At 44.9% G+C, this 19,583-nt stretch overlaps 1 protein-coding gene across 3 annotated transcripts in view; it reads right to left on the bottom strand.

Annotated features, from left to right (window-relative positions):
- Nucleotides 1-19,583, bottom strand: part of LOC115166972 (transient receptor potential cation channel subfamily M member 7-like) — a 93,228-nt gene that overhangs the window by 25,488 nt on the left and 48,157 nt on the right. For 2 of the 3 annotated variants that reach the window (XM_029720960.1, XM_029720961.1), the window contains exons 13-23: nucleotides 19,326-19,379; nucleotides 19,072-19,212; nucleotides 18,765-18,899; nucleotides 16,363-16,640; nucleotides 15,792-16,020; nucleotides 15,389-15,544; nucleotides 13,159-13,302; nucleotides 7,742-7,870; nucleotides 7,116-7,367; nucleotides 1,923-2,097; nucleotides 35-161 (exon numbers count right to left, since the gene is read on the bottom strand). In XM_029720960.1, the coding sequence (XP_029576820.1) occupies nucleotides 35-161; nucleotides 1,923-2,097; nucleotides 7,116-7,367; nucleotides 7,742-7,870; nucleotides 13,159-13,302; nucleotides 15,389-15,544; nucleotides 15,792-16,020; nucleotides 16,363-16,640; nucleotides 18,765-18,899; nucleotides 19,072-19,212; nucleotides 19,326-19,379 (1,820 nt within the window). Of the gene's footprint in view, nucleotides 1-34; nucleotides 162-1,922; nucleotides 2,098-7,115; nucleotides 7,368-7,741; nucleotides 7,871-9,755; nucleotides 9,793-13,158; nucleotides 13,303-15,388; nucleotides 15,545-15,791; nucleotides 16,021-16,362; nucleotides 16,641-18,764; nucleotides 18,900-19,071; nucleotides 19,213-19,325; nucleotides 19,380-19,583 lie in introns of those variants that run through there. The other variant, XM_029720962.1, reaches the window with a different exon arrangement.

Below are 19,583 nucleotides of genomic sequence, written 5' to 3'. Positions count from 1 at the left end.
GCTCTGTGGAACACCGTTGTGTGTGTAGTCTTACTTGAAGAAGGCGATGAGAAGGTTAACTATCAATATGTATTGGACAAAGAGGTAGACTGCTTGTAGGAAAGGAGTGATCCACACTGAAGTGGAGCACAGGGATTTCACATTCGTATCAGTGGCACACACTGTGGAGAGAGGGGACTGGGTCAGAGACACACACGGTGCTTCACACATCCCAACACAAAAAACACACACACATCCCAAACAACACACAGTGACAGGTGTAGACCATTCACACACACACACACACACACACACACACACACACACACACACACACACACACACACACACACACACACACACACACACACACACACACACACACACACACACACACACACACACACACACACACACACACACACACACACTTCTAAGCTCCATGGACTGGTTTGCACAGCCAGATTAAGCTTTCTACTGTCTTTGACGTCTCTACAGATGATTATATTTTTGTCTAGGAGTAAACATAATTTGGGTCAGTAAAACCAGCGACTACCATCTAATTTGTAGAATAACATTTCATTATACTGCACAGTATCTACTGTTACTGTATACATTCTGTTTTATGTATCAACAGGTATCAACAGGTAGTCTCTTCCCACAGCCGCTATATCTCCCACACACCTGTGGTGGAGCTCCCTGAGTCTGATGAGCGAGACAGGTAGCTGCAATTATTATATATAACACAATGTATCTTCCGTAAATATCATAACACACTATCTCAAATGTGCTCTATGCAGCAAATATGGATTTCACTTAGTCTCCAATTGACATAATTGCGTGACTAAGTGAAAAGTCACCTTAACTGGAAGTTAGGATTTACCCCCATGTGTACAACAATGTTTAGTAAATGTTACAGGATCTGAGACATTTGACGCTGGTTCCTACTTCACAGTAGGGCCGATTCAAAATACGTTTTTTTTTTGTTGCAGAAATGGCTTCTTGAACATGTGAACTTTCATGTGCCTTAATTACAACTTGTAAGGGATTGGTAAATATCAATAAAAATGTAAAATGTGCCTAGTTTAGTCAGGGAGAAAGCACTGAGCTATACTGAGAGAAAGACAGGATATTTCCTGGCTAGTCACGATTGGCTGAGATAATTGTGAGGTTGATATGCCAAGATAGGATCCCTGATTGGTCTGTCATGTCACAGGCTTCTGTCTATAACAGAATGGGCTCTTCTCTGGTAAGTTCACAGATCATCTTTATCACAGATTTTTGTAAAGATAAAGCTATGGAAAAAGTGTTCCTATAGCTCTCAAAAACATTGCTGCCCTGAATTTAGCAGGGTTTAAGTAGAAAGACTACTTTCTGGAGGACAGTGCCATGCTGACTCCCATGTTTACTCAAACTACAGTGTAGGATACGCCATTTTGAAGCTCTGAGCCTGTACTTTAAGCAAATCACTTACATTTGACATGCCTCAAGAGAAATCGGGACACAATAATCTAAACTAAATCCCTGATTGGTTAAAAGCTGCTGTTCTCTACCATTGCTGGCTATACCTCCCCTGGCTATACCTTCCCCGACTGGCTGTGTCCACAATCAACTCCTAGCCCCTGCCTCCTAAGGACTTGATTACTTAAGAAAGAACTAGATAGGCATATGTTTCACTATGCCTATCCAACCAAGGGTCGAGGGTCTCATTCTGTACTGGAAATAAAACTAATTTAAACACAGCGACTGTGTGAGGTGACTGTGTGAGGTGACTGTGTGAGGTGACTGTGTGGTGCGAGGGGGTGCAGTGCAGGATGCGTTGATTAGACCAAACGTGGGTTTTTGATTGATTTCCAGTGCTAATCAGCTTCTCATGCCGTGGTGAGAATCCTTAAGAAAACTCTTACCATCGTAGTCGTTTATAACAGGCTTGTCTTCCTTACCGTCGATTTCATACGCATACACTTCCCCATACATCATCCAGTACGGCTGGAAGACCACGTCTTTGAGCAGCGTCCAACTGGGCTCCTCATTTGGGTACAGGATGGCTTTCCGCGGCACGCCATAACTCAACAACACCACCGCCATGATCACCACAATATAAAACATATTGGCCACCTAGAGGAATAACACACACACACACACACACACACACACACACACACACACACACACACACACACACACACACACACACACACACACACACACACACACACACTACAGGATGGCTTTCTGGGGCATGCCATAACTCAACACCAGCGCCACCTAGAGGAATATATACATTACTCTATACATTATCACAACAATATAAAATAGCTATCTGTATGAATAGAGACATTACCACCACTATATTAAGGACATGTGCATGGAGATAACCAGGTCTAAGTTCTGAGAATAAACGTCCAAGTTCCCGGGAAATACTGAGAATATCCGGACTCACAGCTACGGTGCCTCAGAATGAAAAGAACCGGTGCTGGATTCCCGTAGTCTATCAAAACATGTTGATAGTAGACATTATTGCCACTATGTAAAACATGTTGATATATAGAGGTAACTGCCAAATTAAAAGGAAACACTTGGGTAAATGAGGGATACAAAGTATATTGAAAGCAGGTGCTTCCACACAGGTGTGGTTCCTGAGTTAATTAAGCAGTTAACATCCAAATAAAAATGCCCAGTTGCCAATTAGGGGTCTCAAATGAGCATAGGGGGTTTAAAGGGTGTCTCAGCCACCAGATCTCAACCCAATTGAACATTAATGGGAGATTCTGGAACGGCGCCTGAGACAACGTTTTCCACCACCATCAACAAAACACCATTCTAGCTCCAACAGGGCAGTAAAATCTAGCAATACAATAACAATACACACAGAATCCCAAAACTAAAAAACAAATATGTATATCAGAAGGAGCAATATCAGAGTCCGGAAAATAAACAACTCCTCCCACTTCCCTCCTACCCTGGAGGGGAACCTGCCACCTATTGGTCACCACACACCTCATTCAATGTAATCAACCAGATCATGTCCACCTGAAAGAGGCGGGGCTACCCCTTTAAAAACACCCCCATCTGCAATCATTAGCCTCTTTCAAACCAAACCAGCATGGAACCCTAGAGATGTGCTATTGACTGAAAACCATCCGGTCTACCTTCACACATTGACCAACTTATTTAGGTAAAGGCTACCTTCCTCTCACCTTGTGTTCTTAAAGGCTCTCCACAGTGATTTCCCAGTCTACGCAAACCAACCTTTAACAGACACACCCATTGAGTTGTCTCCCGCACCTCCCTTAGTTTCTTTGAGCAGTTTTTCAGTGTGTAAGGACAGTATATGGATAGAAAATGTATACAGCTGTAGTTACTGTATATAGGATGAGCCATGACCAGAATACAGTATATACATATAAATTGGGTAGAGTTCAACCTTGTCAAATATATACTAAAGGAGAGATTATTTCAGAGAAAATACTGTTCCTTGAGGTTTGTCAGAGTTTAGAGTGATGAAAAGCAGCTAACTACTCTCTTATGTCTCTTCATTGAGCAGAGCAGCCCAGTGGAGCCGTTGATATGGATACTTACAGAGTACATGCAGTGTGAGATTTGCGCAGGGAGTGAGTGACAGACAGAGACAAGCAGCTAAGGGATTTACTAAACGGAGGAAGTTACTTCTGGTTTCGGGCAGGGCCGGCTCTTAATTTGGCAGAAGCAAATCGGGCCTGGGTAGGGTAAGGCCTGAACGTCACGAGCATGGGTAGGGTAAGGCCTGAACGTCACGAGCATGGGTAGGGTAAGGCCTGAACATCACGAGCATGGGTAGGGTAAGGCCTGAACATCACGAGCATGGGTAGGGTAAGGCCTGAACATCACGAGCCTGGGTAGGGTAAGGCCTGAACATCACGGGCCTGGGTAGGGTAAGGCCTGAACGTCACGAGCCTGGGTAGGGTAAGGCCTGAACATCACGGGCCTGGGTAGGGTAAGGCCTGAACGTCACGAGCCTGGGTAGGGTAAGGCCTGAACGTCACGAGCCTGGGTAGGGTTAGGCCTGAACGTCACGAGCCTGGGTAGGGTAAGGCCTGAACGTCACGAGCCTGGGTAGGGTAAGGCCTGAACGTCACGAGCCTGGGTAGGGTAAGGCCTGAACGTCACGAGCCTGGGTAGGGTAAGGCCTGAACGTCACGAGCATGGGTAGGGTAAGGCCTGAACGTCACGAGCCTGGGTAGGGTAAGGCCTGAACGTCACGAGCCTGGGTAGGGTAAGGCCTGAACATCACGGGCCTGGGTAGGGTAAGGCCTGAACGTCACGAGCCTGGGTAGGGTAAGGCCTGAACATCACGGGCCTGGGTAGGGTAAGGCCTGAACGTCACGAGCCTGGGTAGGGTAAGGCCTGAACGTCACGAGCATGGGTAGGGTAAGGCCTGAACGTCACGAGCATGGGTAGGATAAGGCCTGAACGTCACGAGCATGGGTAGGGTAAGGCCTGAACATCACGGGCCTGGGTAGGGTAAGGCCTGAACGTCACGAGCCTGGGTAGGGTAAGGCCTGAACGTCACGAGCCTGGGTAGGGTAAGGCCTGAACATCACGAGCATGGGTAGGGTAAGGCCTGAACATCACGAGCCTGGGTAGGGTAAGGCTGTTCAATGTCTCTATATGTTGGTGTTTTCTTTATTTTGGCAGTTACCTGTACATTGTCAGCTCTATCCATAATATAAATGTAATCGTAATAGACAATTGAAATGACAACTCAATTGTAATAGACATTGACATTATCATCACCATATAAAATATGTTGATGTACATTATCACTGATATATAAAACATTTAGATATACATTGAAATGTCAGCATTGAAACTCCAGCCACCCTAGTCGACTGTTCTCTCTGCTACCGCACGGCAAGCGGTACCGGAGCGCCATGTCTAGGTCCAAAAAGCTTCTTAACAGCTTCTACCCCCAAGCCATAAGACTCCTGAACAGCAAATCAAAGGGCTACCCACACCCCTCTTTACGCTGCTGCTACTCTCTGTTTATAATCTATGCATAGACACTAACTCTACCTACATCCACAAACTCAGCAACAAAAAAAATAAACGGCCCTTTTTCAGGACCCTGTCTTTCAAAGATAATTAGTAAAAATCCAAATAACTTAACTGTAAAGGTTTAAACACTGTTTCCAATTCTCGTTCAATGAGCCATAAAGAATTAATGGACATGCACCTGTGGAAAAGTCTTTCAGACACTAATAGCTTTCAGACGGTAGGCAATTAAGGTCACAGTTATTAAAACTTAGGACACTAAAGAGGCCTTTCTACTGACTCTGAAAAACACCAAAACAAAGATGCCCAGGGTCCCTGCTCATCTGCGTGAACGTGCCTTAGGCATGCTGCAAAGAGGCTTGCAGATGTGGCCAGGGCAATAAATTGCAATGTCCGTACTGTGAGACGCCTAAGACAGCACTACAGGGAGACAGGACAGACAGCTGATCGTCCTCGCAGTGACAGACCACGTGTAACAACACCTGCACAGGATCGGTACATCCGAACATCACACCTGCGGGACAGGTACAGGATGGCAACAACTGCCCGAGTTACACCAGGAACGCACAATCCCTCCATCAGTGCTCAGACTGTCCGCAATAGGCTGAGAGAGGCTGGACTGAGGACTTATAGGCCTGTTGTATGGCAGGTCCTCACCAGACATCCCCGGCAACAACGTCGCCTACGGGCACAAACCCACCGTCGCTGGACCAGACAGGACTTGCAAAAAGTGCTCTTCACTGACGAGTCGCGGTTTTGTCTCACCAGGGGTGATGGTCGGATTTGCGTTTATTGTGCGAAGGAATGAGCGTTACACCGAGGCCTGTACTCTGGAGAGGGATTGATTTGGAGGTGGAGGGTCTGTCATTGTCTGGGGCGGTGTGTCACAGCATTATTTGACTGAGCTTGTTGTCATTGCAGGCAATCTCAACGTTGTGCGTTACAGAGACGACATCCTCCTCCCTGATGTGGTACCCTTCCTGCAGGCTCATCCTGACATGACCCTCTAGCATGACAATGCCACCAGCCATACTGCTCGTTCTGTGTGTGATTTCCTGCAGGACAGGAATGTCAGTGTTCTGCCATGGCCAGCGAAGAGCCCGGATCTCAATCCCATTGAGCACGTCTGGGACCTGTTGGATCGGAGGGTGAGGGCCATTCCCCCCAGAAATGTCCGGGACTTGCAGGTGCCTTGGTGGAAGAGTGGGGTAACATCTCACAGCAAGAACTGGCAAATCTGGTGCAGTCCATGAGGAGGAGATGCACTGCAGTACTTAATGCAGCTGGTGGCCACACCAGATACTGACTGTAACTTTTGATTTTGACCCTCCTTTGTTCAGGGACACATTATTCAAGAAAAATGGAAAATTTAAGTAACAAATAATTAAACCGCAGCAGTAAAATAACAAGAGAGGATATATACAGGGGGTACCGGTACAGAGTCGATGTGCGGGGGCACCGGTTGGCCAGCGAAGAGCCCGGATCTAAAATATCTTCCACTTCTATTTGTTATTTTCCAGAGTCCTGGAGGCATCCAGTCTCTGTTTCTCCAGGTGCTGATTGGTCTCCCAGTTGGCCCGGTCATCCTCAAACATCCTCAAACTAATGTGTCCCTTTGTTCAGGGACACATTATTCCATTTCTGTTAGTCACATGTCTGTGGAACTTGTTCAGTTTATGTCTCAGTTGTTGAATCTTGTGTTCATACAAATATTTACACATGTTAAGTTTGCTGAAAATAAAAGCAGTTGACAGTGAGAGGACGTTTCTTTTTTTGTTTATTATCTCAATTAACCGGTGCCCCCGCACATCGACTCTGTACCGGTACCCCCTGTATATATCCTCTCGTTATTTTACTGCTGCGGTTTCATTATTTATTTGTTACTTTAATTTTCAATTTTTCTACTTATCCATTTTTACTTAACACATTTTTCTTCTTAACTTCTTAAAGCATTGTTGGTTAAGGGCTCGTAAGTAAGCATTTCACTGTAAGGTCTACACCTGTTGTATTCGGCGCATGTGACAAATACAATTTCATTTGATTTTACACAGTTGAAAAACGAATTTGGATTAGTAAAGCATTAGAAAAAAAAGAACACTCACCATTTTACCGATCATCATCACATACGGTCCTGCTTGCTGGTTGACTGCCAGAATATCTAGGAGTCTCACGTACCAGAAGATGATATTCAAGCAATACACAGTCCGGCCTGGGACAAACACATCCTCTCCTCCGATCCTCAATCCAAAGCCCACAAAGAAGGTGACAATAGCCAGGAAGTCTGAGAGGTTAAAATAGTCACTGAACCAGACTTTAACCTTCTGGCTAATCTTCCCAGCTTCAGACATAAACATCTACAAAGAAAGAAACAGAACAGACAATAGGACATGAGTGCATCCAGTGAACTGAGAGCTCAAATCAAATCAACAATGGAAACAAAGTGATAGAAATGGAGATATTCTATCAACGTGAATGTGGACTCAGTACTTCTCTGTTTAAACTGTCAACTAGAAGAATAAGGACCTTGTTTAAAGCAAATTGAACTGAACTAAATTGTATTGAATCCTCTGAGAAACAAAGACAGCTGGGTAAGTGTCTTGTCCTTCTCATTTAAATGAAGTCATAGGGTCCATTCCAAATGGCAAAAGCAGTGCACTACATAGCAAATACAGTGCCAATTGGAACATAACCATATTGATGTAGAGAGCAGGGAGCATCATTAGCGTACCTCTCGTATCTTCTCGATGGCGGAGGTGAATATGTAGAGGATGACCACCCACTCTTGAGGAGACGGAAACTCGGGCATCCGGACCAGAACGACAAACGAGTACAGCATCAGAAAGCCCAGGTACGCCAGCTATCCAGAGGACAACACACACACACTATTATACAGACCCACAACACACACCTTTACATAGGCTATTATACAGACCCACAACTCACACCTTTACATACCATACACAGGCTATTATACAGACCCACAACTCACACCTTTACACAGGCTATTATACAGACCCACAACTCACACCTTTACATACCATACACAGGCTATTATACAGACCCACAACTCACACCTTTACACAGGCTATTATACAGACCCACAACTCACACCTTTACACAGGCTATTATACAGACCCACAACACACACCTTTACACAGGCTATTATACAGACCCACAACACACACCTTTACACAGGCTATTATACAGACCCACAACTCACACCTTTACACAGGCTATTATACAGACCCACAACACACACCTTTACACAGGCTATTATACAGACCCACAACTCACACCTTTACACAGGCTATTATACAGACCCACAACTCACACCTTTACACAGGCTATTATACAGACCCACAACACACACCTTTACACAGGCTATTTTACAGACCCACAACACACACCTTTACACAGGCTATTATACAGACCCACAACACACACCTTTACACAGGCTATTATACAGACCCACAACTCACACCTTTACACAGGCTATTATACAGACCCACAACTCACACCTTTACATACCATACACAGGCTATTATACAGACCCACAACTCACACCTTTACACAGGCTATTATACAGACCCACAACTCACACCTTTACACAGGCTATTATACAGACCCACAACTCACACCTTTACATACCATACACAGGCTATTATACAGACCCACAACTCACACCTTTACACAGGCTATTATACAGACCCACAACTCACACCTTTACACAGGCTATTATACAGACCCACAACACACACCTTTACACAGGCTATTATACAGACCCACAACACACACCTTTACACAGGCTATTATACAGACCCACAACACACACCTTTACACAGGCTATTATACAGACCCACAACACACACCTTTACATGCTATTATACAGACCCACAACACACACCTTTACATACCATACACAGGCTATTATACAGACCCACAACACACACCTTTACATACCATACACAGGCTATTATACAGACCCACAACACACACCTTTACATACCATACACAGGCTATTATACAGACCCACAACACACACCTTTACATAGGCTATTATACAGACCCACAACTCACACCTTTACATACCATACACAGGCTATTATACAGACCCACAACTCACACCTTTACACAGGCTATTATACAGACCCACAACTCACACCTTTACATACCATACACAGGCTATTATACAGACCCACAACTCACACCTTTACACAGGCTATTATACAGACCCACAACTCACACCTTTACACAGGCTATTATACAGACCCACAACTCACACCTTTACACAGGCTATTATACAGACCCACAACTCACACCTTTACATACCATACACAGGCTATTATACAGACCCACAACTCACACCTTTACACAGGCTATTATACAGACCCACAACACACACCTTTACACAGGCTATTATACAGACCCACAACACACACCTTTACACAGGCTTTATACAGACCCACAACACACACCTTTACACAGGCTATTATACAGACCCACAACACACACCTTTACATACCATACACAGGCTATTATACAGACCCACAACACACACCTTTACACAGGCTTTATACAGACCCACAACACACACCTTTACACAGGCTTTATACAGACCCACAACACACACCTTTACACAGGCTTTATACAGACCCACAACTCACACCTTTACATACCATACACAAGCTATTATACAGACCCACAAACGTACACCAGCTAGCCAGGAGACACACAACACACACCTTAAATTAGGGTTATCACGATACCAGTACCGCGACACTAGGAAGTAAGGAAGGAAAGGAAAAATGAAGCAGACTTGATTACTTGAGGAAAACAGTCCTTATGTTGTCACTGAGTCACATTTGTTTATTTTGCAATCTATAGCACACACTGTTGTACAACAATCTATAGCACACACTGTTGTACAACAATCTATAGCACACACTGTTGTACAACAATCTATAGCACACGCTGTTGTACAACAATCTATAGCACACGCTGTTGTACAACAATCTATAGCACACGCTGTTGTTCAACAATCTATAGCACACGCTGTTGTACAACAATCTATAGCACACACTGTTGTACAACAATCTATAGCACACACTGTTGTACAACAATCTATAGCGCACACTGTTGTACAACAATCTATAGCGCACACTGTTGTACAACAATCTATAGCGCACACTGTTGTACAACAATCTATAGCGCACACTGTTGTAAAACAATCTATAGCACACACTGTTGTACAACAATCTATAGCACACACTGTTTTTCAACAATCTATAGCACACACTGTTTTTCAACAATCTATAGCACACACTGTTGTACAACAATCTATAGCACACACTGTTGTACAACAATCTATAGCACACACTGTTGTACAACAATCTATAGCACACACTGTTGTACAACAATCTATAGCACACACTGTTGTACAACAATCTATAGCACACACTGTTGTACAACAATCTATAGCGCACACTGTTGTACAACAATCTATAGCGCACACTGTTGTACAACAATCTATAGCGCACACTGTTGTACAACAATCTATAGCGCACACTGTTGTACAACAATCTATAGCGCACACTGTTGTACAACAATCTATAGCACACACTGTTGTACAACAATCTATAGCACACACTGTTGTACAACAATCTATAGCGCACACTGTTGTACAACAATCTATAGCACACACTGTTGTACAACAATCTATAGCGCACACTGTTGTACAACAATCTATAGCGCACACTGTTGTACAACAATCTATAGCGCACACTGTTGTACAACAATCTATAGCGCACACTGTTGTACAACAATCTATAGCGCACACTGTTGTACAACAATCTATAGCACACACTGTTGTACAACAATCTATAGCGCACACTGTTGTACAACAATCTATAGCACACACTGTTGTACAACAGCACCACAGAGTGAAGTCTGCTTTGTGTTTGTTTTGGTATTGTTATACTGGTATTGTGAAACCAGTATCGATACTGGTAACACACACACACACACACAGAGAAAGAACCAGGTAAGCGTAAAGCTGATTGAAAATGCTTCTTTATTGTTACTAAACCCTTGTCCAAGACAATGCCCAGAGCCCATGTTTAAAGTGTCCCCCCATCCATATAATGTTATTTATTTAAAATCTATATCAGCCCTTTTCAAACCTTTTCTCAGAGACCCCTAGATATTCCATGTATTTGAACTATTCCAGAACTAGCACACCCGAATCCACTAGTCAACGTACGATCCAGCCCTCGACCAGTAGAACCAGTGTGCTAGTTTAGGGCCATCAGAGGAGAGGTTGGAAAAAGGCTGATCTGTAGGGGTCATTATGACCTAAAAGGCTAAACTGATCCTATATCAGCAGTCCTACTTTGTTCCTGCTTTGTGACACACCCCCAGGTCTTTTTAGAGGTGAACACTGTGAGCCTGACTAGTGAAGCATGAAGTGAAAGAAACTACAGCATTCAACAACACCTCTCAGCCATTATACAGACCCACCCCCCACCCTAGACATCAGTCATTCTAACTATGGCCTGGGGGTTAGGTCGGGTGTGTGTGGCTGCTGGAGGGCCGTGACTAAACTGAGACTGATCAGTGTGGGGATCAGTGCTGACTGAGGCTGGCAGGGCTATTATGCGGAAGCAGAGATCATGATGTGACAGACATGCAGTGAGAGCTGGATCATTGTGTGGCAGGCAGCATAATTATGTTGATTGTGGGGTAGATAAGCATTGATCTGGGTACAGCAGCTATAGTTATGTTAAGGACTGTTCCACTGACGCTATCAGGACATGCAAATGAAGCCAGGGCACCTGGAAAACCACCTGAGGGTGGGTGTGTGTGTGTGTGTGTGTGTGTGTGTGTGTGTGTGTGTGTAGTATGCAGGGGGTGGGAGGTAGAGCTCTGGAAAAGAACACACACGCCCCAGCCTCCCTCTGTCCTCTCAACATGAACACGTTTCATGTCAGCCCTCCCTGGTCTCAGAGTACACACACTGGGCGAGTTGTGCTCATTTTTACACCATTACATTACATTGCTTCTAAAGAGAAAACTCCACCCACACGGGACACAAAGCGATGCAAAACGAACTCACACACACACACACACACACACACACACAGGAAATATCCCACAAGGAGAAAGGAAACATCCCTTCCATTCAAGCTGCTTAGCGGCTCCACGGGGAAAACCTTGGTAGTCAGAACTCTGCTGTACCATTAAACATAGTAGAGCCCAGAGCGTCTGCTAGTCAGTTCACATGGAGGGGTAGAACCAGGGACCAGGGTTTCATACCGTGTTGAACCAGAACTCTGCTGTGCCATTAAACATAGTAGAGCCCAGAGCGTCTGCTAGTCAGTTCCCATGGAGGGGTAGAACCAGGGACCAGGGTTTCATACCGTGTTGAACCAGAACTCTGCTGTACCATTAAACATAGTAGAGCCCAGAGCGTCTGCTAGTCAGTTCACATGGAGGGGTAGAACCAGGGACCAGGGTTTCATACCGTGTTGAACCAGAACTCTGCTGTACCATTAAACATAGTAGATCCCAGAGCGTCTGCTAGTCAGTTCACATGGAGGGGTAGAACCAGGGGCCAGGGTTTCATACCGTGTTGAACCAGAACTCTGCTGTACCATTAAACATAGTAGATCCCAGAGCGTCTGCTAGTCAGTTCACATGGAGGGGTAGAACCAGGGACCAGGGTTTCATACCGTGTTGAACCAGAACTCTGCTGTACCATTAAACATAGTAGAGCCCAGAGCGTCTGCTAGTCAGTTCACATGGAGGGGTAGAACCAGGGACCAGGGTTTCATACCGTGTTGAACCAGAATTCTGCTGTACTATTAAACATAGTAGAGCCCAGAGCGTCTGCTAGTCAGTTCACATGGAGGGGTAGAACCAGGGACCAGGGTTTCATACCGTGTTAAACCAGAACTCTGCTGTACCATTAAACATAGTAGAGCCCAGAGCATCTGCTAGTCAGTTCACATGGAGAGAGTAGAACCAGGGACCAGGGTTTCATACCGTGTTGAACCAGAACTCTGCTGTACCATTAAACATAGTAGAGCCCAGAGCGTCTGCTAGTCAGTTCACATGGAGGGGGTAGAACCAGGGGCCAGGGTTTCATACCGTGTTGAACCAGAACTTGACAATGGGGGCGTGGTAGAAGGCGTAGAACTTCCTGGTTAGAGGAAGTCTTCGGGAGCGGACCTGTGTTTCCGCCTCATCCTTTACCTCCACGTTGTCATCCGCCTTCGCCTCCTGGAACACGTCCTGGAGAAGAATCATGTTTAATAATGCCTGTTTAATAGACTGTATAGACATGTATGCATATGTCCATATATAGAACTGCATATGTCCATTTATAGAACTGCAGTCCAACCCTCTCTCTCATACAGCTACCCCTCATAGCTAAACCCCAGGACCATCATAGCTAAACCCCAGGACCATCATAGCTACCCCTCATAGCTAAACCCCAGGACGCTCATAGCTACCCCTCAAAACTAAATCCCAGGACTATCATACTAGCCCTCATAGCTATATCCCCAGGACCATCATAGCTACCCCTCATAGCTAAACCCCCAGGACCATCATAGCTACCCCTCATAGCTAAACCCCCAGGACCATCATAACTACCCCTCATAGCTAAACCCCAGGACCATCATAGCTACCCCTCATAGCTAAATCCCCAGGGCCATCATAGCTACCCTTCATAGCTAAATCCCCAGGACCATCATAGCTACCCCTCATAGCTAAATCCCCAGGACCATCATAGCTACCCCTCATAGCTAAACCCCAGGAGCCTCATAGCTACCCCTCATAGCTAAACCCCAGGGCCATCATAGCTAGCCCTCATAGCTAAATCCCCAGGACCATCATAGCTACCCCTCATAGCTAAACCCCAGGGCCATCATAGCTACCCCTCATAGCTAAATCCCAGGACCCTTATAGCTAAACCCCAGGAGCCTCATAGCTACCCCTCATAGCTAAACCCCAGGACCATCATAGCTACCCCTCATAGCTAAACCCCCAGGACCATCATAACTACCCCTCATAGCTAAACCCCAGGACCATCATAGCTAGCCCTCATAGCTAAACCCCAGGACCATCATAGCTACCCCTCATAGCTAAACCCCACAGGGCCATCATAGCTAGCCCTCATAGCTAAACCCCCAGGACCATCATAACTACCCCTCATAGCTAAACCCCAGGACCATCATAGCTACCCCTCATAGCTAAATCCCCAGGGCCATCATAGCTACCCATCATAGCTAAATCCCCAGGACCATCATAGCTACCCCTCATAGCTAAACCCCAGGAGCCTCATAGCTACCCCTCATAGCTAAACCCCAGGGCCATCATAGCTAGCCCTCATAGCTAAATCCCCAGGACCATCATAGCTACCCCTCATAGCTAAACCCCAGGGCCATCATAGCTACCCCTCATAGCTAAATCCCAGGACCCTTATAGCTAAACCCCAGGAGCCTCATAGCTACCCCTCATAGCTAAACCCCAGGACCATCATAACTAGCCCTCATAGCTAAACCCCAGGACCATCATAGCTACCCATCATAGCTAAACCCCAGGACCATCATAGCTAGCCCTCATAGCTAAACCCCAGGACCATCATAGCTACCCCTCATAGCTAAATCCCCAGGACCATCATAGCTACCCCTCATAGCTAAATCCCCAGGAGCCTCATAGCTACCCCTCATAGCTAAACCCCAGGGCCATCATAGCTAGCCCTCATAGCTAAATCCCCAGGACCATCATAGCTACCCCTCATAGCTAAACCCCAGGGCCATCATAGCTACCCCTCATAGCTAAATCCCAGGACCCTTATAGCTAAACCCCAGGAGCCTCATAGCTACCCCTCATAGCTAAACCCCAGGACCATCATAGCTAGCCCTCATAGCTAAACCCCAGGACCATCATAGCTACCCCTCATAGCTAAATCCCCAGGACCATCATAGCTACCCCTCATAGCTAAATCCCCAGGACCATCATAGCTACCCCTCATAGCTAAACCCCAGGGCCATCATAGCTACCCCTCATAGCTAAACCCCAGGACCATCATAGCTACCCCTCATAGCTAAACCCCAGGGCCATCATAGCTACCCCTCATAGCTAAACCCCAGGACTATCATAGCTACCCCTCATAGCTAAACCCCAGGGCCATCATAGCTACCCCTCATAGCTAAACCCCAGGACCATCATAGCTACCCCTCATAGCTAAACCCCAGGATCATCAGAATACCAGTAGCACCAGTGTACTTTCCAGAACAGACACAGTAAGATAAGAAAATACAACATAAACTAAGATAACAGATGAGATGAACTCTGTCATATTGATTCTGACCATCTGTATGTTGTCGGTGGTGTTATGGAAGTTGTGTTCGCTGTCCTCCATGGTCATCTGATGGGCGTCCTGACTCTGAGGGATGTGGGACATCTCTGCCTTTGTCTTGTACTCCAACAGGAGGATGGCAGGAGGCACCAGGATACTGAGGATCACCTAGAGATATATACATTAATATTATATTTAGTTTTGAAATGTATATGTTTATTTATGTTTACTCAGGAGGGACCAGGATAATGAGAATCACCTGGAAAAACATAATACATCTATAATAACCATCCAAGCACAGAGCCCTGTGGTACACTACTGTGTGTGTGTGTGTGTGTGTGTGTGTGTGTGTGTGTGTGTGTGTGTGTGTGTGTGTGTGTGTGTGTATATACACTGCATTGCTGGGCAGTGTCACCTTGTACCAGGAGTTCTTCCTCATGTTGAGTCGTCCCATCCACATGTCTGACAGCAGCAGCTGGGTACAGGTGTGAGCCACGAAGGGTCGTAACCGTGACGACACGGCCAGCTTCAGACAGGTGCTGTTACTCCAGTTCTTCAGTTCGTAGGTCAGCAGTTTCATCGCCATGGTTTCATCCTGTCTGAACGACTGCTCCAGGAGGTCCACTGCTAGGGTGCCAAATTCACTATGAAATAATAATCATCATCAAACCTACATTACTCCAGACATCATCCCTCTGAACATGACACACACATACCACAGTATCAAACTCACTGAAAACACCATCATAAACATCATCAGTCACCGCAGCACAGCTCCTCATTGTCACTTCACTCACAAAAATAGTCTGATACATTACATACTAATACTCAGTCATACTCATACTTCAGGTAGCCTTGAGTATTAGTGACTACTAGTAGTAATGCATCATACTTGGAGTACTTAAAGTATTAGTATGTCATCTGTCACATATTATAGTAGTCTTGAATTGAAGTGTCCTAGTTATTTGGTGTGTAATGTGTCATACTTGGAGTAGTCCTTGAGTTCCTGGGAGGTGTCGTCGACCACGTCACTCTTCTTGGCCTCATAGCCCATGGAGCGACAGAGTTTACAGGCCACCAGGGCCTTGGCCATGCTTTCCTCCCCATGCTGCCAGAAGAACAGAGACATCTTCTGCCTATTCATCAGGACGGCCCACATCAGCAGCTCATTGAACGGGTACGGGAACCGGCGTGTCTCCGGGTCGTCGATGTCAACTATCTCCTCCTTGGCTTTTTTCTTGGACTGGTCTGTCGCCGACTCCAACTAAGAGGGAGAGGGGTGGGTGTCAAGAGGAGGATTTGAATGTAATCTGATGGCTCAGTTCTGTGGGTTTGTATGACTGATTGTGTGTGTGTGTACACCTTGGGTTTGTATTGATTTGATTGATTTATTACATTCATGCTCGCAGTCAACAAGAGTAATGCAGAATGCACAGTTACATTCAGACAATACTTCAAAAACAAGATACTACACTAAATAAAAAAAGGTCCCATCTTACAAGAAATGTCAGTTTAAAGTGTCACATTTTGTTATTAACTTCTCTTGGGTAGGGGGCAGTATTTTCACGGCCGGATGAAAAACGTACCCAAATTAAACGGCCTACTACTCGGGCCCAGGAACTAGAATATGCATATTATTAGTATATTTGGATAGAAAACACTCTGAAGTTTTTAAAACTGTTTGAATGATGTCTGTGAGTATAACAAAACTCATATGGCAGGCAAAAACCTGAGAAAAATCTAACCAGGAAATGCGAAATCTGGTGCTTGTAGTCTTTTCAAGTCATTGCCTATCCAACACACAGTGACTTAGGGTTCATTTTGCACTTCCTAACACTTCCACTAGATGTCAACAGTCTTTAGAACCTAGTTTCAGGCTTTTGCTGTGAACAGAGAGCGAACAATAAGGCCGGGAAGTTGGTGACTCAGGAAAGGACATGAGTTCATTGGAGCGCATTCACGTGAGAGGTAGCTGTGTTCCAAAACGTTTTTCAAGACATTGGAATCGTCCGGTTGGAATATTATTTAAGTTTTATGTTAAAAAGGCCCTAAACATTGATGCTATACAACGTTTGACATGTTTCAACAAACGTAAATAACTTTTTTTTTTACTCTTCCTACATTTGGAGTAGTTTACTAAACGCGCAAACAACAAGGAGGTATTTGGACATAAAGTCCATAATTTATCGAACAAAACAACATTTATTGTGGACCTGGGATACCTGGAAGTGCCTTCTGATGAAGATCATCAAAGGTAAGTGAATATTTATAATGCTATTTATGATTTTAGATGGCTCCAAAATGGCGGGTATCTGTATTGCCCAGTGAATGTTTCTGAGAGCAGTACTCAGATTATTGCAAAGTGTGCTTTCCCCGTGAAGCTTTTTTGAAATCTGTCACAGCGGTTGCATAAAGGAGATGGTTATCTAAAATTCTTTGAATAACAGTTTAATATTTTATCAACGTTTATGATGAGTATTTTTATAAATTGTTGTGCTGATTCACCGGAGTATTGGAGGCAAAATATTTTCTGAACATCACGCGCCAATGTAAAATGCTGTTTTTGGATATAAATATGAACTAACAAAACATACATGTATTGTCTAACATTGAGTCCTAGGAGTGTCATCTGATGAAGATCGTCAAAGGTTAGTGCTTAATTTTAGCTGAATTTCTGGTATTTGTGACCCCTCTCCTGCTTGGAAAATGGCTGTGTGGTTTTTCTTGTGTTGTACCTGTCCTAACATAATGTAACTTTATGCTTTCGCCGTAAAGCCTTTTTGAAATCGGACAGTGTTTTTACATTAAGGAGAAGTGTACCTTTAAAATGGTGTAAAATAGTCATATGTTTGAGAACTTTGAATTGACATTTTGTTGTTTTGAATTCTGGCACTCTGATTTTTCACTGGCTGTTGAATAGTGTGTCCCGTGGGTGGGACGCTGCCCAAGAAAGGTTAAAAAGTCTGATGGCAATGGTAGAATTTTTCTGCCTATTTTTCCTTGCGTTGATGCTGGACAGTTTGTTCTGGTTGCGGAGGACTCTGCCAGTACTTTCCCCTTCTCTATGGTAGGAGATCCTGTAGACGGTGGTCAGGTTGGTGCATGTCAGTGACCAGTCTTACTGCTGCTTGCTCTCTCAATGGCTGTAGTGGTGGAAGGGTCAGTGGGATGTCTCTGTTTTGGTTATTATCTTGCTTGTCCTTTCCTGTACCCTATCCAGCGCAGCTTGCTGCATCTTTGTGCAGCCTACCAGCAACACACTGGCATACTCCAGGCATGATTGGTATAGATTTCCACAAGGTCATCAGTGGACAGGCTGTTTCTTGCCATCACACAAGTCACAGTGTGTTCTCAGATATGACTGTCCATGTTGTGCGTGTGTGTGTACCTTGGGTTTGTATGGCTGTGCAGTCTTGATGAAGTGGTCGTGCCTGGTCTTCTCCTTCTTGTCGGCCTGGATACTGAACGACTCTTGGCTCTTCCTCAGGTGGGACCCAGGCCCTGCAGAGTGGCGACCTGATCTCTGGAGAGAGACAGAGTAATGCTGAAATTAAACTGTTCTCTAAGTGAATCAATCAGTGAAAGCAGAAGATCAAAATAACCTGTGTGAACAATGAGTTCAACCCTTGCCCTTGAAGCAAACTTATGTTTTAACCTTTAATCTTCAACTCTTAACACTAACCGTTAACCCTTACCCTGCTGTTGCCATGGAGATTGTTGTAGATGATCCTGAAGCGTTTCCTGGTGTAGTTGCACCTGTAAGTCCCGCCCATCAGGTACTCTATCACCAGGCCAATGTCAATTAAGGTCATCTTGTAGTTAGGGGGGAGATTACCCTGGAAACAGTTAGTCATAGTGAGCCATACTAATCAACAACACCATCAATTACTATTGTTCAAATTCATTCAGACTTTGACAATCAATGGTTGACAAGAAGTCAAAGATGTACCTGTTTGACATCCCTTACGAGGTTGAAGAGCGTGGGATTGGTAGGGGACTGTTTCTGGAACAGAAGAGACACAGATAAAAACACGATGCCCAGCAGGACCATGGATAAACAGACCGTTTAGAAATGATTGACAGAATACGAATCAAACATTAGATTTGAGAGGTTGCACGTGTGAAGAGAACAGTAATGGTACCAGCATAGAGCCCTGTGGAGCATCATTACATGTATGTGTGTGAAATTGGTGAGCTGTGTGTGTGT

The sequence above is a fragment of the Salmo trutta genome, chromosome 29 (genome assembly GCF_901001165.1).
Source record: "Salmo trutta chromosome 29, fSalTru1.1, whole genome shotgun sequence".
Taxonomy (NCBI): Eukaryota; Metazoa; Chordata; class Actinopteri; order Salmoniformes; family Salmonidae; genus Salmo; species Salmo trutta.
The sequence above is the reverse complement of the archived record's forward strand: the minus strand, read 5'-3'. Positions and strand labels throughout refer to the sequence as shown.